We start from the raw sequence: 23,831 nt of genomic DNA, 5'->3' as shown, positions 1-23,831 counted from the left end.
GTGATGATGTGTATGAATGGCTTCACTAATCTCTTACAACTTTGCCGAGACATCCTCTATCACTGGCACTGCTGCTGTTCCTATTTGTGAGCAGGAAAATTAAGTTAACGCCTCCATTTTCGACTCAATGGATGCTCCCTTTTTCCAACAACCCTCTTCTAACGCAGTGGGAATACGAAGGGGGGGGGAGCTCCTCCTAAAGCACGAAGTGGGGGGGACAAGGCTGCGGGCCCGGCACTTCCTCGCTCACTGGTGACCGCCACCGGCCGGGTCGGCATCGCCGCGGCTCCGGAACACAAGGAGGCCCGAGGGCCGCGGAGAGGACTCTCCCGTGAGCACAAAGGGCCGGGCCGGGCCAGGCCGCGCCACCCGCCTCGGAAAAGAGCCTGTGGGCCAGCCGGGACCTCACCGCCTCCCGGACTGCAGCGCCGGGAGACGGCGAGTAAGCTGGCAAGTGACGCAGCGCTGCACGCAGCGCGTCCCCGGCGCGGGGAGAGGCGGGGAGGGGCAGGAGGGAGGCGCAGGCCCCACTCTTACCGCCGCCCGGGCCGCGGCGCAGCGCTGAGGGGCAGCAACCGGCAGCGCGCTACCACCCCTCCCCTCCCCTCCCCTCCGGCAGCGTGCCGAGGCCCTCTGCGCATGCGCCTTCTCACCCCGGCCCTCCCAGCGCCGGGGCGGGGGGCGGGAGCCGCTTCTGCGCAAGCGCAGCTTTGTCGCGGTCGTCCACTCGCCAGTGGGAGCGATGGGGCGTGGTCAGGTCGCGTCATCAGCCGCGCGCCCACCGCCTCCCTCCTGCCGCGGCCGAGGGCGCAGGCGCGGTGGCTTCTGGTCACGTGCGGGGTGGGGGGCGGGTCTGTGACGTGCGGTTGCTGGTGCTGCCGGCGGCGCCGGGCGGGCCAGGTCGGATCGGATCGGGCCGGGCCGGGCCGGGCCGGGTCGGGTCGGGTCGGGTCAGGTCGGGTGGCGCCGCGACATGGCGGTGAACTATAGCGTGAAGGAGGAGGCGGACGGGCACCCCTCGGGCGGCGTCGGGGTGCCAGGCGGCGGGGCGGTGGGTGGTGGCGGAGGGGCCGTGAAGACCCGCAAGCCCGATAACACGGCGTTCAAGCAGCAGCGGCTGCCGGCCTGGCAGCCCATCCTGACGGCGGGCACGGTGCTGCCGGCCTTCTTCATCATCGGCCTCATCTTCATCCCCATCGGCATCGGCATCTTCGTCACCTCCAACAACATCCGCGAGTACGAGGTGCGCAGGGGGGCGGGGGACACTCACAGGCTTCTCCCGCCGGCCGCTCGGGGGGCGGCGGCCGGTGGCGGCCTGGGCCTGGGCCTGGCCGTGCGCCCGGGCGGGATGGTGATGCGGAAGCCCCCGGAGGCCGCTCGGGGGGCGCCGGGCCGGGCGAACCATGTCAGGGATCGCCTTCCCGTAGGCGGCCGGCCCCTCCTTGCGAAACCTGCTGCCGTCTCTCCGCTGGTGCTCGGCGGCAAGTAAAGGCTTTCGTGGGTTCTGTGATGAACGGACACCTCGCCCTGGCTGTTCCGATTCAGTTTAACGTTTGTACTCTTAAGAAACCATCCATTAATTACCCTGAGGAGACGTTGAGTTTCAGAGTATCCTCCGCGCAGATTGAAGCCTTCCTGTCAGCCTTGCCAGTGCTCCTGAGCAAACTTCCAGGGACGTTATTGCCGGTATTTAATCGACACAGCCCAACGCAAGTTTTGTTCTCAGTAGTACAGAAAGTTCGTGCATCATCCTTGGGATAGCTTGTGGCAATAGATTATCTTTAAATGTTTCAAAATAATTGTAGTTTCAGGACAAAACTCTGCGGTGAATGTATATTGGTATAATTCATAGTGTGCACTAAAGATTTGACGTTTTAGATGGTCTGTGGGAGACAAGGGTGTCTGGAGTAAACTTGGAAAGCAAAATCGAAGAGTGTGGCTTTTTCTAATTATACTTGCAAAAACTGAGTTATTTACAACTAATAATTAACCACACCACCGCTGTGAAAAGTTGCTGAGCGTTAACTGAAAACTAAACTGTATATCACAGTGAGGTCCATTTGATACCAGAATCACTTTGTGTTTTAAGGAAACAACCCAAAGGGCTTATTAACAACCCTAGAAAGCAAACTGACGAGTATGATTAATTTTGGCTAATAGGACCAAGATTGATTGCAGGAAAAAAAGATAGTGTAGTTGTTTGTTGGATTGCTGTATTGGAGAATATGAATTTTTGTGGATCAAATAATGCTACTTGTCAGACTAAGATGTCACTTCCAAATAGTGTTCAAGACAGTGGCTTGGCTAGTGGTAGCACTGCGGCAATGAAGCCCAATTAACTAAAGAAATCCTGAGGCAGACAATGAATGGTATTATATTGCCATATTTCTGTTAAAATGCAAACAGTATTACAGTAAAACCAATTTTAAGGTTTACTTTCCTTTTACGTTAAGAACTAAAATCCTACTGAAGGAGAAAAGCAGAAGTGAAAAAAACAAAGCTGAAGTGTATTTTAGTGTCCAAATGTTGTATGTAAGCATACATTTGAAGAGTAATTGTTTCTTGTGTCAAGGTTTGAGGATACACAAAATGTTTGCAAGTTGACAGAAGTACTTCGGAAAATATTGCCAAGTTATCATGGGCATGTGGACTTTTAAAATGACATGTTATAGTCATATTTAATGTAAATATAATCACATGTTTTCAACAGGAGAGAAGTAAAAAAAACCTTGGGTTTTTGACAATTGCATTTAAAATAGCCATTTCTATAGTAAAGCAATACAAAGTCTTAGATCAAAATGAGTATAAGATAAATATAATTGGATAAATATATATCTTTTTTTTCATTATGACCGGATCTGTGTTGATCTATAAGGACAGGAAATGCATCAGAGTTTCATGAGTCCAAAAATGTAAGCAACTTCTTGTGCCTGTATTGCTGCTGTATGCATATCCAGAATTTGACATACTATTGTTGCTTAGCAGCTCAGTCATGTATTCCTGTAAGTTCCAGTAGGAGCCAAAAACTAGGTGTTCCTATCTAACATGCAGTACATAAATCCATAGGTGAGCTGGGAGCATGACCGATGCTCCCCTACAGGATCAGATTGCCTATGTAAAGCAGTCATAGCCATTTGGAAACCAGTTGGGAGGTGCTGGCCTTCTACCCTTTCTAATTTCAAGATCGGAAGGGGTTTCATTCGTTTGTGTGGGTTCACTCTTGTACCATCCACCTCACGTGAAGCTCTCTCCAGTCAGATCATTAGGCTTTCATGAGGACAAGAGGGACAGAGTTCTTGACTTCTGAGAGTATGATCAGACAGTCGGGGTATGCTGGTAACAATAGAGAAACTTGGCATTTGCTCTCTGTTCCTCATGCATGTTTTCTTAAGTGTTATAAGGCAGAAAATCTGCGAGTGATATCATTAGAAAAAAGTTTAAACCAAAAAAGGCTTTACAGTTGCAGCTACAAAATGTAGATGAAGCATTTTACAGACCAGCATTTGGGCTCTGAACACCAGTGAGGGATGCAGTTTAAGACACTGCTGTCACCTTTATAGTTAGCTGAGATATGTCCCTGCTTAGTATGCTGGCTTTTGCTGGTAACCTCCAAAAGTTATTCACAAATAGCTGTAAATTTCGCTCTGGGAGACAAGACATCTAGAAGCTAGGTGCAGTGACTAAGCTCTTTTAAAAATTTAATCAGAGGAGGAAGCAGAGGTAGTTATTTACACCTACGTCCTAGACAATAGCATACTTGTTAAGTGTATGCGTGCACATATATGTATATATATAGTTGCCTCTAAACTTAGTGTATAGGAGTTGAATAGGATGTATAACTTATGCCCCTGAAATACATATTTATGTAAAGTTCAAATCACCCTTTCCTGGAACTAGATATTTTAATACCTCTGTGAACTGTGCAGTTCTCATACGGGTGCAAGGACTGAGCAGCAAAATGTAGCTTTTCCATTGATTTCCTTTATAAGCTCTCTTGAATTCAGATGTGGAAGATTTCCAACAGCTTAAGTGTACTCGAATTGTAATGGGGTTTTGTGTTTTTTTTCTATAACATTTTCTCACTGTTTCAAAGGGTATAAACAGCTACTTATCTTGGATTTGTAACAAAAAATAGTTCATTTGGGTGGAAAATGAGAATTAGCTGTGTAAATGTCTTTTTGTCTTGTTCCTAAAGGATGAAAGAGTTCTGTATTTTCTGATTTATATTCTTTTTTAGAATGGATAAGAAGCATTGACAGAGCATATTAATATGTGATTAGAACTGAGGAATATCCAAACCATTGTGTAGGGAAGATATATTCATGCTGTGACTGCTGCTGTGAAATGTGTAATTGTAGTTAGAACACCAGACAGACTTTTAAGGCGTGACTAGGAATGAAGAACTGAAGGAAAGTGGTTTACTGTTGCATACATCTTCAGTGTTGTGTGCTGTTCCAGTAGCCCCATCTCAAAAATGATACAAAACCTAAAACCTACAGAGAGGGATAGCAAAGAGGACCAGAGTTATGGGATTTTATACAAGAAGTGGCCAAGCAGAGCAGGATAAATGTGTGACAGTGTATGAAGTCTACAAAATCATAAATGATTTGGAGAATATGTATATGCAATAGTTACATTATTTCTATACTGCAAACATGTAAATCTACTGAGAAAAGACATCAACAGCCTGAAGAGCCATTGGTGCTGGATAACTTGGATGTACCCAATGTCCTTAGATCACGGGTTGCTGGGAAGAGCTCACTGTGTGGCTTTGTCATACTCAGCTGCTGGCTGATCCCTGCGGAGATTGCTGGGTCAGGCAGGTTTCTGCTGTGGACCCCAAGGTCAGGCCTTCAATTCTCAAAGTTCTGGTTTCACTGTTTTGTCAAGAAACGAAGACAGATACTTCTATCCCTTTAAATAAGCTCTCTGTTGAATGTAACTTGTAAATGTGGATGCAAAAAACACCACTTGTGTTGGCACTTACTGTACAGGGAAGCTCTTGGGTAGCGTTGAAGGTGATAGCACTGGTCAAAAGCATGGTTCTGTTTCAGTATACATCAATTTCATGCTCCACAGAATTTAGTCAATTTTTGAAAGTCTTTAGATTTTTTGCAGCCTTGGAGTATTTTAGTTTGTTCTGGATCTAAAACTTGTCCACACACTGGAGAACTAGCTCAGGATATGGAGTTTTAAGTCCTTTCTAAAAGAAATGCTTGCTTAAGCTTATTCTAGCAGGAAAAAGAACCCACTGATGAACAAATGAGACGCATTGTTTAAGAGCAGTGGTGGTCTGCTGTAGCTCAGCAGACCTGTTCAGGACTGCTGCCATAGTGCTATTTCTAGATCAGCATAAACAGAATATCTTGTTCAGCTAAGGAAGCAAAGATTATCTGATCCCTTCTCTGCCAGCTAATAGCTTCTGAAGCTGTCTTGTTTCAGCTAGGCTTGTCAAGGTGTAGGTCTCATGTCTCAGAAATCTGGCAGCAGAGCAGATAGTGATAAAAGTGCCAAGGGAAGGGTTGCGGCTTCATAGATATTGAAGAAATTGCAGGAAGGGAAACCTTGAAGAAGATCGAGAAGAAAATAGGCTTCAGTTGTTTCCTGAACCTTGAAACTGCGTGTTTGTTTTAGCTAACCTTAATACAGGTATTAGTGTGATTTATGATATGTCCTAATTCTTGATAATGTGTTTCATTACAAGCATAAATCAGGGCAAACCATCTGCAGCAACCTTTCCTAAAACTATAGAGGTGTTACTGTTTAAATGATATTGCTGTTAAACAGTTTGTTGCCATAACTTGGTATTTGTTACACCGATCTGAGCCTGAATTCTGAACAGGAGGTTCACAGTAAGTGTAGAAATTTATAGGCAGATGGAAGCCTTCTCTGGCTATGCTTGGACCTAGCTTGCTGAGCCCAAGTTAATTATTTCCTGCCGTTCACATGCTGGAACTATGTGTGAAAGAGAACTAATGTGGTCAAGTGACCAGTTGGCTTGAGTTGTAGGGTGAGCTCATAGCTGCTAAGGGTATATTATGTGTACTGTCCAGGTAGCCTGAATGTATAGATTTCAAATACTGCCTTTTTTTGAGCAACACTATTAAAGACAGATAATATTGTATAAGCCAGATTAACACTGATCATCTTTCTTGTCCATCTACTTGCCGTTCCTGGCAAAACAGCACTAGTGTCTTCATCTTCCCTATTTTAAGACGGTTCTTGGGAACTAAGTGATTTTTAAAAAAAATTTTTTAAGTTTTCTGATTAATTAGATGGCTAAAAATGGTCAGTTAAGCAATTCTGCTAATGCAGACCTTTTTTATTCAATATCTAGACTTTTAAAAATGTAACCTCTCTGGAGAGCATAGAAAAGCTCAGATCTGCTTGTCATATAGTGGCTGTTTGGAAACATCAGGTTGTCTGGAGTATCTGTTTGTGTTTTGGTGTGTGTTTTTGTTTGTTTGTTTTCTTCAGCAGTAATGGGCTTAAATTTGTTTGAGGCTGAAATCAAGCATGTAGACATAATTACAAAAGCATTTAGGTTGGAAGGGACCTCTTGAGATCATCAGATAGCCCTGAATGGGCTTTTGGAGTTGAGGTGTAATAAGACTGCAAAATAAGTGCCATGTCAACTCTCTGCTTATTAATTTTCTTTACTCTTCCATTGTAAATTAGTGACTTTTTTTCTGTTCTAGATTGACTATACAGGAACAGAGCCTTCTAGTCCCTGCAACAAATGTTTAAATGTGTCCTGGGACAGCACAACACCTTGTACTTGCACCATCAATTTCACACTGGAACATTCATTTGAGGTATGTTAACCTGTTTGCAAAGTAAAATTAGAACAGTTTATAGGATTTCTTTCATAATTGATAGGAAAGCTGTATCACTTAAGTTTGGGGTTTTTTTTTCTATTTAAAGGATTACTTCTAGTCTATGAACTTGGATCTGATTTTTATGTGGCTTCTCAGTAGCAGGGATGAGATGGTTTTTAATGCCCCTGTTTATCAGGAAAGGTACAACATTACACGGAATGCTCGTATTTTACACATTTAGGTTTACCATATGTGTCATATAGTTGGTTATTAGATAAGCTATTCCTGCATGATTTACAAAAACTTGTTTCAGTGAGAATTGGAAATACCAGATAAGTGCTTTCTGACAAATTTGAGGCAAATAATGAGGTTTATGGGTTTAACATAGGATAAGATAGGTGTTGGGATTAGTGCTGGTGAGTACCATTCTGATAGTTTATGGGCATGATTATACTATTTGACTTCAGGATGCCAGCTTATGTTAGGGTAGTATTCTTATGTACTGAGTGTGAAGAAAGGATTGAGGCTTCTACTTTATGAATGTTGCTGTAAATTAAACAGAGTTTAAGAGGTTAAAATTTACGCTTTGTGTGAGTGAAAACATCTCTTGCCCCATCTTGCTTCTTGTAGAGCAATGTATTCATGTATTATGGACTTTCCAACTTCTATCAAAATCATCGTCGTTACGTGAAATCTCGAGATGACAGCCAACTAAATGGAGATAACAGTTCGCTACTGGTAGGTATTCACTGGATATTAATAAGCAGCTAACTTTGGACTATTGCATACATTGCCACATAGCCATGTAGTTTCATGAGGTAGTAGAAATTTTGCATAACAGAAGCAAACCATAAGGAATTAATATTTTGTTTATAGAAAATAATTGCGTAATACTGTAAAACTTCATGTTAATCATTTCATTAAGCAGACAGCAATGCAGTACTTCTATTCAAATTTGCGAAGTGATAGTTTTAAACTCTTCAGTCAGTAGTGTGTATCTGTATCCATTCTATCTGAAGTTTTTGTTTGCAGTATAAAGAATATTTGGTTACGTAGCATTTGATTTGGATATTGCAGCTAAATGCATCCATTTTTGTAGATGCTGGTTCAATATTGAACGTCAGTGATAGTGGAAGATAACAGTACTGTGTATTCTGTTCAAGGCACTGTGTAATGTTTAGGGCCAGACCTCTCCTCTTCCTAATTTTGAGGAGTCGAAATACTGTTGGGTTCTTGCTCCAACAAGAGTGATTCTCCCTTTTTACATGTAAACTTTAAAAAAGGGGAGAGTTTCAGGAGGCTATATCTGATGACTGACACAGGATTTTGGGGAGGCCTTTTTCTGCTTGCATTTTTGGCATGCTGTTGGAGTTCTTGCAACCTTTCATGTTTTATGTTACACTTGGTTTCTTACTAGTCTTATTTTCTATAACATTGATGCATACTTTAAAAAACCTCCACCTTTAATAAAAGAATATTTGAGAACTTCATGTTGGAAAATGGTTTCTATTAAAAGATAAAAGTTCCAATAGCTTCCAAGAAAAGCCTTAGTTTTAGTGTGACCATGATGGGATTCTGACTTTATTCACATTTTATTTTTATTTTATTACTACTTGTAGAAGAAAAAACAATCATGCTAACTATTATTGAATGCTGAAGTATTTGTAAATAACCTGACTTGTGAAAATACTGTTTTGTGTTACACTTAAGATGTTGCACGTTATTGAGGTACTGTAGTGAATAACAGGTTGGTTGAATAAACTAGCACAGACTCATCTGCCTTTTTTTCTTTCTATCAGAATCCAAGTAAGGAATGTGAGCCTTACCGCATAAATGAGGACAAACCGATTGCTCCCTGTGGAGCTATTGCCAACAGTATGTTTAATGGTATGGTAACACTTTTATCTCTTAGATTTTTTTGTGATCTAGCAAATGTTTTGTTTCACATTGCAAATTATTCCAAGACATCGTGGGCTTTTTTGGTTTGAATTAACACATTTTCATTGTTCAGAAAAAAAATATATTCTACTGCTGTTACTGCTGTTGTCTCATTGCTATGAGAATTAGTTTAATCTGATAGTGTACAAGGGATGGAAATACCTCTTGTGAGAAGCTGTTACTGCTGTGGAGTAGAAACACAGATAATCATATATGGATAATATGCTGCTATGTAATACACGTTGATTCAGAACAGCTTGTGACTGTGGCAGGTGGGTAACAAATGCCTTGTCCAGTTCTTTTGTTTTGTTTCTCCTGGAGGTAATTGTTTTGCTGCCTATCAGGATCATCTGTCTAATGAAAGTTTCTTCAGCTGGTTTTCTAATTGGATTTTCTCTTTAGATACATTGGAATTATACCGCATTGATAATGACACAAGGATTCCTATTACCTTGATTAAAAAAGGCATTGCGTGGTGGACAGATAAAAATGTAAAGTTCAGGAATCCTACAGGAGATGGGAATAACTTAACTGCACTTTTCCAAGGTAAGAAAAAAAAAAAGAAGGATGTGAAATTTTAAGAATAACAAAACACTGAAATGCATTTTGATTCCAGTGAGTTTTACCTCACTGACAACATTTTACTGAATGTGCTAATTAAAAACATTGTGTTTCCTGAAGAAATCCAAGCTAAGGACTACTCTGGTATGTATCTAGAAAGGTTGTCTTTAAATAATAAAAGTTGCAAATTTCACATTAAATTGTTTGGGTTTTATCTTTACTGTAATTATGATTATTATTATTATTAATTTCCAATTTGTTTTTTCACCTTGAGTACTGGGAAAAGCTTAATACATGCACTGCTGTTGGGGTTTAACCCCAGCTGGCAACTAAGCACCGCACAGCCGCTCACTAACTGTGCCTCTGCCCAGTGTGATGAGGGGGAGAATCAAAAGGGTAACAGTGAGAAAACTGGTGGGTTGAGGTAAAGACAGTTTAAAAATGAAAAAATCCCCCACCCCAACCTTGTAAGAAAATAAGCAAACAAAAACAAGCAACAGAGAGGAAAATGAAATCCAGGAAAAACAACTGATGCAAAAGAAAATTGTTCACCACCAACTGAGTCCCTGAGCAATGTCAGGCCCTGCCTACCTCTACCTGCCCAGTTTTATTGCTGAACACGATGTCATATGGTATGGGATCCCTTTGTCCCAGCTGTGTCCCCTCCCAAAGTCTTGTGCACCCTCAGCCCATGCACTGGCAGGGCAGTCTGAGGAGCAGAAAAGGCCCTGAGGCTGTGTAAGCACTGTTCAGCAATAAATAAAACATCAGTGTGTTATCAACACCATTTTCATCACAAATCCAAAATACAGCAGGATAGAAGCTACTATGAAGAAATATAATTCCATCCCAGCCAAAACTGTTACAATTGCCATAATGCTTGGATTTCACTTGAAAAGAAGTTCTGCAGTTGTTTATCAAACTCTTCATATGGAATTTTCACTTAAATGTTTCTACTGCTAGGTTGTGCAGAATTTTCTGAAAAACATTCTTTTTTGTGATTAGAAGTAACTGATGTCTCTCACTTGTTAGGTTAAATAAAGTTTGGTAAATCAAAGTTTTCTTTGGCTGCTAATGTCTGAAAATAAACTTCCTCAGGGTTCTATGGGGTGTGTGTGTGTTTATGCAAGGTATATAATAATTTCAGTTTTAACCTGGTGTGGGTTTCTTGCTTAGTCACAGCCAAATTACATGTTACCAATGTGATGCTACCCTTGGAAAACAAGATACTTTACCCTAATGCAGTGTAGAATTGTATTTCCAACAAAATTATCAAAATCATTAGTATGGCATCGTCTGAAATATTGTACATAATGTATTTGCTTATGGTCCAGGAATTGGTAGTCAAACTCTAAGCAAGTGAGCAGAGGAGCTACCATAATAATGGAGAACTATCTCACTAAGTAATATTTTGAGACAAGTCTTCCTAGCTATTTATAAATCTGTAGGGATGGCAAATTTGTTTAAACAAATGGACAGTGCTGTCATGAGAATAAATGGATATACGCTACTATTTAAATGCTGCAAAATAAAAAAGTTCTTAAACAGCTTAGGGTCTTGCAATGGTAGCAAGCCAACCTGTCTGTTCATACTGTTCAGAAGGTAGTATGGTTTTTTTGTAATATTAGAATGAATTTTGATGAGCCATAGTCCTGTATTTGAAACACTTTGTTGTTATTATTTTTGTTTAATCCTAGGCACAACAAAACCTGTAAACTGGCCCAAGCCAGTGTATATGCTGGACTCGGAGCCTGACAACAATGGCTTTATCAACGAAGACTTCATCGTGTGGATGCGTACTGCTGCTCTGCCAACATTTCGCAAACTGTATCGTCTCATTGAAAGAAAGAATAACTTGCAGCCTACCTTACAGGCTGGAAAATACTCTTTGGATATTGCGTACAGTATCCTTTGAAAAACCTTTGAGAAGTGGCTAAGGGCTTTAGCTGGATTACACAGACATATATATTTGTGCAAGTTGAAATTGAACTAGCCTTTTTTCTTACCATCTCAAAAAAAGATGGCAGTGAGCTGTGGTTGAAAATTGGTAATGAGAATTGTGTAGAATATTATGAACTTTTACTTCTGTTGAAGTTTTTATAGAATTAGTAGCTTTATAGTGAAAGGGAAATCAGATTGTTTGGGTGCTGGAAAGGATTTGAGAAGCATAGGAAAAAGGAATGAACAGAGGTAGTTGGTAGTCTAGAAATTTAAGAACTTTAAGTTCAGGGTGTAATGACAATATGTAATCCAGGGCAGACTGATTTTGGAAGTCAGAAAAATGCCGGAGCTGTGGGTCAGGTAGGAGTCTGTCATTCTGTTTTGGACAAACTAAAGACTTAAGTAGGAGTGCAGGAGACTAGAGGAGGAGGGTTGTCATAGTTACTGAATTCTTAACATTTGAAAGGACAATAATAATTTTTAAATAGCTACTGCAGTATTGTCCTCCTCTGCAAAACTGTAGAAAGTTTATATAAACTGAATGGACATAAAGAAACATTTTAAAAATATATTCAAGAATTAAAATTTTAGATTTCTCTCATTTTATTAAAGCTGCTTTCAAAAACCCAGGGAGTCTTGCATTTACTCTTCCCTTAAAAGGGATTAATATCTCCTAATGTGGCATTTTTCTTGGAGTAACTGACAATGTCCAGATTAGTCTTGCTTTAAAACAACAGCTAAATGTTTCATATTTGCACTTTGAGTATTCAAAGGCAGAAGTTTGTATTTGGAACATGAGTGGAATGACCCCAAAATTGTAGTGTGCTTGACCACATAAGGCTAGATTTGGAAATGTGCTTCTTGTTTTCCTAAATGTTTTTCAGATTATCCTGTACACAGTTTCGATGGACGAAAAAGAATGATCCTAAGCACCATCTCGTGGATGGGAGGCAAAAATCCGTTTCTGGGAATTGCTTACATCACTGTTGGGTCCATATGCTTTTTCTTAGGAGTTGTATTGCTGATCATCCATCACAAATACGGAAATAGAAACACTAGTGCAGACATTCCCAACTAATCTTGCATTCTGAAAACAAATGTACTGCATGTGCATCAAGGCCAGTCCAGAATGGACCCAGTTTTTCAAAGATAAATCTTTGCTTCTGTCACTTCTGAGACTGGGTACATACTTTTTATCCGAAGCTCCCCTTTCCCATATCGTGGATTAACTTTTGAAAGTGATGGGTATACAATTAACTATATTGATTGTATCTCTGCTTATGTCAGAAACAATTTTTCTGCTACTTGCCACTAACTGGGCAGGCCACATGATGCATATAGCTCCTCTTCCCTTGATGCATCTGCTGCTTGTTCATGTGCTGTGTAATGTTGGTATGATTCAGTACATACAGACTGTGTGGAGAAAGACTGTTATAAGATACTGTAAATCGTTAACTTTCCAGAATTCAGATGTCAGTGCTGTTGAAAGGAAAAGTCAAGTCTTAAATGTTTCTCAGTTTACTGTCTTGTGTGCATGGGCTTTTATGTTTCTTGCTGAGATTTTAATATATTTATATAAGTTGTTAAATATTTTTCCTGTCTCCTACCCACCTCTGTTGTGTTAAATCCTTTAAGTGCTGTGTAAATTTCAGCACTCTGGATTCTTTGTATATTTACAGCATATGTGCCTGGCCAGTAAACTAGCATCCTATGAAGATACCAGAAAACTTACTTGTTAATTATCTGCGTGAGTTCCATTTAAAGATTGTTCTAAATTGGGAAGTGTTTCTTGCAGCTAGAATCTGCTTTTTTTTCCAGTTTCCTTTGCTTTAAGTCCTATCCAATACTAGTTTACTTAGTGTGCTTGCTGGTTTTGCTTTTTATGAGCAGCTCCAAGCATTAATCAAGAAGAACATAAAATGGTTTTTTTGTTCACAAATTTGGGTAAATTCCTTTTACTGGAGGAGTTTCCTAACTTCCTTGAGGCATATGTATTCTGAGCAGGCTTTGTTGTAAAGAAATTGTCATACACTTTTTCCATCTTTAGAGTGAACACCACATTAATTTTTTGAGGTGTTAGCATAGTAAACTATAGAAATTCAAAAGTTGAGATGGCAGTAACCTCTTTTTGCTGAAATGCAGGTTGAGCTTGCTGTGAAACCTAATTTAAATATTGCAAGTTAGAAGCAATGTGCAAGTTAGTGTCTTAAATGAAATTACAGAAGGGTTCACTTTTTGGCTAATTAGAAATTAGCTGTAACATGTAAAATATTAAATATTACTTTTTGACTTTTTTTTTTTAGATGATGCACAGAAATTGTAATGTATATGGTGGAGATCACTTTATATGCAACTAGCTTGATAAAGTATTGAGTATATTACAAAAAACCTAATAAATTCTGCAAACCATTTAATAAGAGATTTTATTTTGTTCTTGAACATGCATTATTTTCATCTGGATGAAAAGTCGTATTCTTACTGTGAACAGGGTTTAAGTGAGTTGTATTTCTGGGATTGCTTATTTGTTGCAAAAAGTTGTTTAGTCATGGTTCAGTATCTTAATCTATAGCCAGCTTTAAACAATACTGCTAGTTTATCACATAAACATTTTCACTGAATTACTTGTGTAATCTTTTTAAGCTAGCAGTTTAAGTGAGTCTCTATAATCAATGGAATGAGGCAGTGTTTCCAGTGTGCTAGCTTTCTGTAACTCCATAAATAACTTGTTTGCATAGTACAGTGTGGCAGCACAGGGCTTCTAAATAGGCAAAAGACTATAATTTTATTTACAGTATTGTATCTATGTTGCTGGACTTATAGAGCCAAGGGTATGTACTTTTGATGTTGCAAGGCAGAAAACTCACACAAAATGCTGAACTGGCTTTCATCTGTAGAGTAGCTGCTAGTCCAAAATACAGTAAGAGAGTAAGGAGATGTCTCCCAATTACTCGTTATTAAAATATTTTGACTTGTAAACATCGTGTTTGTCACCTGAAATGCAAATATACTCTGCTTCCTTCATAATCCCTATCTTTTTCCAAGTAGAAAATGCTGCTTTTTGGGCTGTGTTCAAAATTAAAACAAAGTATTTTTTATCTGTACCTTAAAATATTTTTCAATGCCTTCTCTTTTTTCTACTGACTATAGCTGTCAGTGTTTCTTTGATCTTGATGTACAACGGGATGAGAATTGCTATCCGTTTTTTGTTACAGTTAAACTTTTTCTCTGAGAACCTGTAGCAGTAAATACTTGTCAGGCAATATGCCTGATGGACAGTGTGCTTGAGGAGCTTAAAATACTTACAAGAGCTTAAGATAGTAGGTCAAATTTGTAAACTCTTCCTTGCATCATGCTCATTTGTCTTGATGTCATATGGATAACTGTGGAGACCCTTGGATTTCATATTTCTTAACAAGTTGCCCATACGTCACGTGTTCAAAGATAAAACCATGGCTTCCCTGTCTGACATGTCTCGGGGCAGTGTCTCTGTCCTAATGTTCAGTGTCATGTGTTGAATTTGGGTTTGACCACCTGTGACCTGGTTCTTCAGTGGCATCCTTCACAGGTATTCACTACCAGGGTTCAGCAATACAAAGAGCAATGCCTTTGCTTTCCGAGTCTTACGCAGCTGAGGCAGTGCCCAAAGTGTGAGGTATTATAAGCTGTCTGAAGGCTGCTGCTTTTAGGAGGGTCTGCTTATGAACAAATCTTTTCTGGATACAGTAATTTGGGAAACTAGGGTATGTCTCTTGTGCAAGAGCTCTCCAAACAAAATATCTTGTGTGAGACCAACTTCCCTGTGGTTTCTTCTAAAAATCTACATCCCTGTAACAAAGCAGATTGTCACTTCAGGTATTTTTTTAACCGCATCAGGCTATTTGGGGAGCTGTCAATTGTGCTTTGCTGAGTCAGCTTATAACTGGAATGTGAAGGATCCTTCACAACCTTTGCCTCCCAAGGTCACACTGGTGCTGAAACTAGGTTCTTATCAGCATGGGTTTGCTTAAATTATGAATGTTAAACCTTGAAGAATGCAAGTTGTTTTGTTTTTTTTTTTTTAGAAATCTGTGAGAGGAAAGGACATGACAGTCTAGGGTCAAGTAACATCTGCAGGCATATGTATCTGCTTGAATCCATCAAATAGACCAATGAACATAGCTGGGTATGGATTGGATTCACAGGAGGCATCACTGATGGCACCTTTATCTCAGATGCCCTAGTTACCATGTGAAAATAAGGGTTACAACATCTATAGACAGACAGATATCCAAAACTGAGTTGAAGTGAGTGTCTGGTGGGAAAATGTGACTAAGTCTAAAACAGAATGTACCCACAGTTACTTTAAAAAAAAGTTACTGACCGGAATGCAACTGCTGAAGACAAAGAACAAGGTGTAACCATAGAGTAATCTGGAAGCACAGCAAGTGATTCTGATCTTCGAAGTTCCTGTGACAAGAATATGGTTTCTGATCTTGCCTGAAAATTTATGACCTACATAAGTTTGTTTTTTATATAAGTTCAGTATTTGTGTTACCCAGGGTTGTTCCCTATAACTAAACTAACTATGATGAGTTAGCAACAGAGAGGGCAACCAACACAAAGGCCTTCAGGAAGGCCTGCAGTATCCATCTTAAAATCAAGCTAGTCCCATGAGGGTTTTGTATTGACCTAGTTAAAAAAACAACAACAACAAAAAAACCCCAAACCAACAAAACTAACACCCCAAAATGTTCCACGTATTGAATATCTGTCTATGAAAATGGATTCTCGGGTAGAAAGACCAGTTGCAAAAACTTTTTTGTAGTAGTAGTAGTATTACATTTTCCTCAGATCAGCAGAAGTATTTTTATGTAAAAACACGCTGCATTCTAGCTCACAGAATGTGTTCTGATCATGGTACTGCCTTCTGAGCCTAAATGTTAAGTCTAATCTTACTGAACAGTTTCAATTCAGACTAAAGTCCATGATGAAATGGCCTGATAAGAATTAGCAGGCTCTTATAAGACCTCAGTCTTAAATAAGAAACTACCTTTCTGTAGGCCTCTCATTCCACAATTGCTCAGCCTGTGTTTTGAAAATAAAGTAATACTGTCCATCATTTTAATTATACCAACTGTCGCTAGAAAGCCTGAAGTGGGGAAATTACCTTTCTCCTTTCCTGTTGGGAATGAAATAAAGACAAACAAAAGTGTAAGTCAATAATTAATGAAACTCAAGTTTAAAAACAAATGAAAGAAGGTGGAGTTCTTTCTCAACAGACCCTGATTTCAGCTAAAGCTGACATAAAAAAAAAATTAAAGCAAACTGAATACCAGTTTAATTGAATTTGTATCTGAGGATTGTGCCCAAATGTTGCAAAATAAAATGGTGAGATGTTTTAAGTAGTGTTAGAGGGCCAGGAATGTAATTAATGACTTTATTAATTCTGTTATGAAAAGGGGAAAGATTGAACTGTGATTTTCCTGGAAGAAATGAAAATATGATTGTCTCCAGGGTTGTGTATTGAGACCTGGAGTTACGTGACTGAAGTTAGTGCATGCTTCACAATAGATGCTTGCAAACTTCACAACAAATCTTTGTTCTTTCTGTCAGTAAGTTCTCTGAATGCAATTTTAGTGTATTATACAACTCAGAGTAACTTGGAAAATGGTTATAGTAAGACAGAATACAGCATGTTTTCTCTTTTCGTACACTAGCTTTTAAGTGGGTTAGTCAACTATTTTGTTTGCAAGTAAAAAAAACAGTGAGCAGGCAAGACTGAGGACGAAGTTTTAAAAAAAATGTCATTTTCAGCTGTCCTGGGGGTTTCCACTTTCACGGTTGGTTAAATGTTAATTCAGTTGTGTGATCTCTTTAGCCGGGTTTACATACCCTTGTATTATTGTTTAAGAGGGAAAAGTGGGGTTTTTTTTGTGATGAAAGCTTATTAACATAGATTAACAGCCCTGATTTCATTCTGTCTTAAGCAAAACTTTAACAATGAATTTTGATTTAACAATTTTTTTATTCTTTGATACAGTGTATGCAAAAGTTACTTTATCCAGTTAGGAAAAATCAGTCTGAGTTTGCTTCTAGTGAAATCTCTTCACCTGGGGTGGCAAGTTGCTATTTCTCTTTCCCTCAAGTTTTCATTTCTTAATAAATTAGTCAACACTGAAGACACCAGCTGTGCCTGCTCTGAGCCATCTTGCAGCTTTGATTGGTAAGTTACATGCCGAGCTTTAAGTATGGGCTTTCTGCTGTAAAGCGTATTTTGAGGGACAATAGCACTGAAGTTCAGATTCAGACATACCAGAAACTGGTCCACACAGGAGAAATTAAGCAATAGTAATTTCTCTGGAGATCATTTCACCAGTGTCTAAATACAACTGAGTGTTGTATAAAAACCAGAATACAAATTTATATGCACTCACAAGATTAAAGGTTGTGAGAGGATTGAATGGAAATCTATCTTGCAGTAGTAGTAATTAATGTATTGTTATTCTGTAATAGCAGTACTTGAGTGTTTGAAAACTATTTGTTAAATAATGCATCCAATTTCCTCCTTTGTTACAACACACTTCTCCATGACTATGCTTTCTAAATGGTATTTTTAATATTTACTCAGCTAAGACTATACCTATAAATACTTCATCTTTTGTGTTTTTATTTTTTGGGTTTTTTTTTATTGTGTTTTTTTTTTTTTTTCTTGGGGCAGCTCATCAGTTTGAGAAGTGCTGTGCTTTAAGATCCTTGTTATTTCCATACTAGATTGAGCACTAATTTGCTGTGTTTGACACACATTATTCATTGTGAGGTTTGGCACCAGTGCAAAAGCAGTGTACTGCCAAAAGCTGAGTGTACTGCAACTACAGCAAAGACAGGAAATAGTGTTCCTGATAGCGTTGTCTTTCAGCCTAAGGTTGAAGCACCAGAAGATGCAGTTATGGGGTTAGATCTGCAATGCAGAAAAAACACAGGCTTCTCAGAGCACCTTCTTGAAGGGCAAATAGATTCTTCCTTTAGAAGCGAGTAGGCCTGCATTTCATACAAATCTGTCATTACTTCACTGTCTGTATTTATACATTGTGAAATATGAAACTGAAGTTGTGGGTTTTTTTTTTCACATGCAGAGTACTTAGTATCCCTGCTGCTAATGGAGTTTGAGGCAGCGGGCAGGTGCATGTTTTAGTTGTTTTTTGGCTGAACGCGATGTCCAGGGAGCCCGTATGAACAGAAGCAGCCCATGGTGGTACTCACTGGGGACACGCTTCCAGCCTTCTGCACATCTGAAACTTTTTAATCAAAGGTGATTTTACAATCTGCGCTGCAGCTCTGAGGGATGTTTCATGGATTTGCTCGAGTGCCCTTTGAAGGCTGGCAAGTGACTGGCAGCCACAGGATCCTGTGGCAGCAATGTTCTCCACTCTGTGCTGCACGGCGTGGAGAAAGTCAAAGCCCCTGGCTTGACCCCCCGCCCGGCTGCCGCTGGTTACTGCTCAGTACTTGCCGGAGCCGTTACTGCTCCCGACTCGCTTTCCTACCCCACTCTCGGTGTCGTGGGGCTCATCCCGGGTTCCCGGGCCCCAACCCCGGACAAACATCCCATCGGAGCAAACATCGAACACGACCCGTGCTGCGCGGGACTGGGCTGCCGCCTCCCCGCTGACGGCTCCTGCCGTGGCTGCCCCCTCCCGCTGCCTCCCCCACCTCAGGGCCGGGACCCTGCTGCGCTGCGGCGCCGCCCGCCGTCGTTATTTTACTGGGGACAGATCGTCGTGGGGGTGTGAGGCGGGGGACAGCCCTTCTCAGACCGGCCTGGACCCAGCCGGGGCGATCTCCTGCCCCGTGCCCTGCGCGGCAGCGGGCCCGGCGCCGCCATCTTCCCCCGATGCACCTCCCGCTGCCGGGAGGACTGAGGCGGCCGGCGGGGCGGGGCGGCGCTGTAGGCTCTGCGGCGGCGCTCTGGCCGCGCCGCGGGGCGGCCTCTGTGGCACCACCGGTGGGCCGGGCCGGGGAGCTGCTTCCGCTTCCGCTGCCCTTGTTGCCGGCGGGAGGTGACGGGACCAAGAGCCGCGATGTGGCGGAACCTGCTGGTGAGGCCGCGGGGCTGGGCCGGGGAGAGCCGCCCGATGCCGCCGCGGCCAGCGCTCTGTCAGCCCGCCGCGGGGCTGCTGCTGCCGGCGTGGCGCGGCGCGGGCAGCCGGGCCGGGCGCGGCAGGGCGGGGGGTGTGTGGGCTCCCTCGGGGGCTGTTGGCGCCCTCCCGGGCGGCGGGACTCGACCGCCCGGTGACCGCCCTGCTGGCCGCGCTAACGCGGGGTGCTGCGGAAGGAGCTGCTGAGGCGCGGGGGAAGTGTTACATTCAGGTCCAAGCCCACTCGCTCCACCTAGTGCTGAGCTTTAGGTACTGGAAGGGATGGCAGTTGGGTCAGCGGGTATAGGGTACGCGTAGTCCGTCTCTAAGGAGGTAAATTTTGTAGTGTGTTTATTTGGGGTGGGGAGGACGCGTGTTGTTTTATTGCTTATAACCAGCCTCATCTGGATGTCTTCCCCGTAGTTGCTTTTTTAGTGGTGGTAATCTCGTGGGGAAGGATCAGTGTTACCAGTGTTTTTTGAAGGAGACTGCTGGTGGTTTAGAGGTACAGCTGGCTTTTAACTTTGAGAATTGACATGTTAGCGAAGGCAGAGTTTGAGCCATCAGAAGAATTATAGATCGTTGGTTTTGGTGGCCTGGCTTGTGCTAACGAGCACCTGTATGATCTGACTATGAAAACATTCGAGCTTAGGGTGCAGCAGGGTGTCTTTAAACTCTGTGTTTGTGTGGATGTGGGGTAACTTCTTGAGCATTGTGAAGGTTAACTCCTGTGCTGGTGGCTAGCAGGTGAACTGCGGCTATGACAGAAGATCCTTGTCTGCACAGACATGTTTGTCTTAAATATTATTATCCCCATCGTTAGAGTCAGATGCAGCAAATGGTGCCTAAAACTGAGATCTAAGGGGCAGAGGTTGAGGTTTCCCCCAAAAGGATGCTAATTGTGGAGGTTATCTGTTCGTATCTGTTTTATCTTACTGAAAGTAATTTTCCTGAATTTTCCTTTATAGGTAACTAGTTAATCAGTACTTTATGTAGTGTGGTGAAAGACTGACTGAATTCAAAACCAGTGAGTTTTGGTGAAGTTTGGTTGGTTTGCTTGTTTATTTTAAAGACTTTCTTTTCTTTCTGTCCCTTCTACTTCTGTCTTATTTTTAAAAGAACCTATTTCTACCAATGTAGATATAGCTGAAAAATGTAACAGTTTTTAAACCACTGTTTATCATTTATTTCAGGGTCTTCGCCAAATTTCCCAGAGGACCATAAGTACTGCTTCACGCAGGCAGCTTGAAAATAGAGTTCCTGAGAAGCAGAAGCTTTTTCAGGTATTGTGTGAGCACTGACTGTAGAATATAATGAGGTTTTAGATATCATAGTTGCATACGTTTTGTTTCTAAAGAACTGGTGAAAGTCCTCTTCACATCTGAGGTGAGCTCTTGAAATCAGTTGTATGACTACAGTGTTTGAAATCAGCAGTTATTTTCTACAGAGATTAAGAGTATTTGTACATGCATACTTGACTTGCTGACACTTTAGGTTTTTTACCCAGTAAAATGATTTATACCCTAGTTTTGTATGAATAGTAGGTACTGTACAAAGATAAAGTACTCTGAAATGAGATGGGGGAGTATGTCCTAAGAATGAACAGAGAAAAACAGCAAATGAGAGGACAGAAGTACAGTGTAAAGTTAAACCTGCAATCTTACAGCTATATCTATAGCTCACAGATGAGCCCCATAATTCTTAATGACAATGTGGTGTTACTGTACATATCAGTTTTGAAAACAGTGAAGTTCTTAAGGGGTTGGATTCACTCCTAGAAAATTACTGAATCTTTAAAAATCATTTTGAATTACTCTCTTCCTGATTGATGGGGCTACTGAGTGAGAAGTAGTGTCTTCAAGTGCCAAAGCAGTGGATACTTCAGAGCATACTCCCAGCTGTGAGATGTAACCTGGAGCAGTAGCTTTCTATTGAGAATAGACTAGACTGGGCTTCAGCAGTGTGAAAGGGGAAAAATATCTTAGAAGCTCCAGTTTAATAGTTTTTCTGTCTTGTTGCTTTCCTTTCCCCTGAAAGAGAAAGCCAGTCTTGTTGGGACAGTGCTGAAGGAGCACAGTGTTTCTTGCCAGCCAAGGGGTGGTGGGATATTGGTGATGGGTGAGGTCAGAGGTTCTGTGTCTGCTGGCAGAGATCTCTGGGCGTATTTTTTCCTCTTCCCTTGCCTTTCCTGTGGGGCAGCAAGTTAAGCTGGGCTGTGTTGTGGGTCACCAGCACTGGAAGCCAGCTTGAATTCCAGAGCAGCATGAACTTGCTGGCAGGGGTAAAGATCATGTGGATCTGGTGTCTAGGAGTTCTACTTCGGGTGGAGCAAACTAATTTCCTGTATGACACCAGGTTACAGTAGAGGCTCCTCCCCTTGTCACTCCTTAAGCAGGGATTAACTGTACTGGAGACAGATGGGAAGTTTCAAGGGCTGGTCATCATAACCTGTGCACCTGAGGGGGCTGGCAACTGGTGTCAGAGGTGTTTAGGCATCTGCCAATCACTGCCTTAGAAATGAACGTATACATCATTTACTGTACTTCCCTAGTGAGCGATCACCTGATAACAGAGTGAAAGCATGAAAGACAAAGTGGAATCTAAATAAGGTTCAGTGTTTTGGGGGAGTTGGGAAGATAATTCGGGGAGGTAATTCTTGTTCTGGGTAATTTTAGTTATATTAACACGGTATTGCAAAAACTGTCCTTATATAGTTTCTTTTTGTCACTTGTTTCCATTAGGAGGATAATGGCATCCCAGTGCATCTTAAAGGTGGTCTAATGGATGCTGTGTTGTATAGAGTCACCATGGGTCTTACGGTTTTTGGTAAGGCTACTACTAAAACATTTATGCTTTGGTACAATTTCCAACATGCTGATATTAAAATACTTTTTCTTTGGTACAGTCTCCAACATGACCAGTGTTTCCTCTGTAAATTAGTTAGGCAGTTCCTGTAGTCTCTTCTTTAGAACATGCAAAATGCATATAGAGAGGGGGAAAAAAAATGGACAGACTATGTATTTATTTGTGTTTTCTCAAGTTTAGCTTTTCAGATGACATTTTTTTTTCCCTGGCTAATAGTACTGTGAACTGAATACTCCTTCAGAATTCAAGTATGATGATACAAAAGTAGAACTATTTAGAAAGCTTATTCTGAAAAGCACTAAAATGTAATTACAGCACATATATATACACTAGTTTTCTTATTAGCCTGACTGTTTTTAGTGCTAGGTGATACTTGATGTGCTGAGGTTTCTCATCCTCTGCATATGAGCAGAATATATCCAAACTTTATGATACTGTATATTTTTAACCTTTACATTGCATGTTATGTAGTTTTGTAATAGCCTCTATCTTAAATATGTTAATCTAATGGATTTTCAGTTCAGTAACTTTAAGAATGAGTAGCCATTACTTTATGGTCATCTGTGAAGGTTCCACAGACATGCTTCTCCCCCCCCCCCCCCCCCTTTTTTTTTTTTTTTCCCCGATTCTTTATTTGTATGCAGTCTCTGAAGAAGTATTTAAGAATTATGTTTTTTCTCTAAAATATGAATTGCCAAAAAAAAAAAAAATCATTGAAATGTGGCTATGGAAATGTGTTGTGTCTGAATTGCAGCTGCTTGTTGTCAGTATTTCTTCTGGAACAAGCTGGGAAAGGAAATCTGACTTGAAAGGAATTCTGTTTGCTATTCTGAAAATATCTTTTCTGTCTCTTAATTCAGGAACAGCCTATGTTATTTATGAGCTATATGTTGCTTCAATGCCCAAGAAGCAGAAATGATTCCAGTTCAGGGTGCCTCAGTGACTAGCATCTCTTCGTCCAATTCCATGTGACTACAATGGCAGCTTATGCTTACTAGAAGCAGCTGGCTTAATGCTTGGAATCATAATTTAATTGTAACATGTTAACTGCAATCAATAAAGCAGTTTTTATGTTGTGTTGTGGTGGTCTGGACTGTATTGTGTGTTCTACATTGGAGTGCTTTTTACTTCCAGTAAATGTACATTGCGTTGATCAGTATGCAAATCTTTGAACGGTGAACCTCTTTTCTTTATATGCGGTTTATGTTAATACTTCAAAGATGAGTTGAAGAGCTCTGAATCCCTATGAGAAAATGATATCTTGTCTTTGGTATAGGAATTTCCTTTCTTGCTTTAGTGAAGCAAATTAACCTTGTAATAAATGATTAGATTAAACCTGTGTGAAAATCAATGTTGAGGACTTGATTATATTGTATCTTTTCTGTCAGCTGCTGGAAGTTGACTGTAATACATCTACAAATAGAGGAATCTGATTCCTGATCACCATCCAAAGGTGACAGATTTTACTATGTAGAGGTGATAACACTGTCCTCTGCAACTGCAGGGACTTAGAAGTAGTCTCATTTGAACTTGGCACCTTCATATAATAGATTTTTTTCTTTTCCAGTGGCTTTTCTCTGTTACAGCTTAATGG

At 41.0% G+C, this 23,831-nt stretch overlaps 2 protein-coding genes across 3 annotated transcripts; both read left to right on the top strand.

The window, feature by feature from the left end:
• The first annotated feature begins 944 nt into the window (after window positions 1–944).
• On the top strand, window positions 945–14,365 carry TMEM30A (transmembrane protein 30A). Of its 2 annotated transcripts, XM_074895923.1 has the most exons (7): window positions 949–1,243; window positions 6,699–6,815; window positions 7,449–7,556; window positions 8,618–8,705; window positions 9,159–9,302; window positions 11,015–11,221; window positions 12,143–14,362. In XM_074895923.1, exons 1-7 carry the CDS (start codon window positions 974–976, stop codon window positions 12,334–12,336), a joined length of 1,128 nt encoding a protein of 375 aa, XP_074752024.1. In that variant the 5' UTR covers window positions 949–973; the 3' UTR covers window positions 12,337–14,362. The 2 variants fall into 2 exon arrangements, with proteins under 2 accessions (XP_074752025.1, XP_074752024.1); XM_074895924.1 differs by lacking the exon at window positions 6,699–6,815 and having other exon boundaries at window positions 945–1,243; window positions 12,143–14,365.
• A 4,868-nt stretch (window positions 14,366–19,233) lies between these two features.
• Window positions 19,234–23,314, top strand: COX7A2 (cytochrome c oxidase subunit 7A2). The gene is made up of 4 exons (XM_074895922.1): window positions 19,234–19,333; window positions 20,566–20,655; window positions 22,114–22,198; window positions 23,098–23,314. Exons 1-4 carry the CDS (start codon window positions 19,316–19,318, stop codon window positions 23,154–23,156), a joined length of 252 nt encoding a protein of 83 aa, XP_074752023.1. The 5' UTR covers window positions 19,234–19,315; the 3' UTR covers window positions 23,157–23,314.
• Window positions 23,315–23,831: the final 517 nt, after the last annotated feature.

This window comes from Athene noctua, chromosome 1 (genome assembly GCF_965140245.1).
Source record: "Athene noctua chromosome 1, bAthNoc1.hap1.1, whole genome shotgun sequence".
Taxonomy (NCBI): Eukaryota; Metazoa; Chordata; class Aves; order Strigiformes; family Strigidae; genus Athene; species Athene noctua.
The sequence above is the reverse complement of the archived record's forward strand: the minus strand, read 5'-3'. Positions and strand labels throughout refer to the sequence as shown.

What these genes read in the sequence shown, in the direction of transcription:
- TMEM30A (XM_074895923.1), top strand. Translation starts at nt 974, where the DNA reads ATGGCGGTGAACTATAGCGTGAAGGAGGAGGCGGACGGGCACCCCTCG. An exon ending in ACAACATCCGCGAGTACGAG is followed by an intron (nt 1,244 to 6,698) that starts GTGCGCAGGGGG and finishes TTTCTGTTCTAG; the next exon opens with ATTGACTATACAGGAACAGA. An exon ending in CTCTTTGGATATTGCGTACA is followed by an intron (nt 11,222 to 12,142) that starts GTATCCTTTGAA and finishes AATGTTTTTCAG; the next exon opens with ATTATCCTGTACACAGTTTC.
- COX7A2 (XM_074895922.1), top strand. An exon ending in AGAAGCAGAAGCTTTTTCAG is followed by an intron (nt 20,656 to 22,113) that starts GTATTGTGTGAG and finishes TGTTTCCATTAG; the next exon opens with GAGGATAATGGCATCCCAGT. An exon ending in CATGGGTCTTACGGTTTTTG is followed by an intron (nt 22,199 to 23,097) that starts GTAAGGCTACTA and finishes CTCTTAATTCAG; the next exon opens with GAACAGCCTATGTTATTTAT.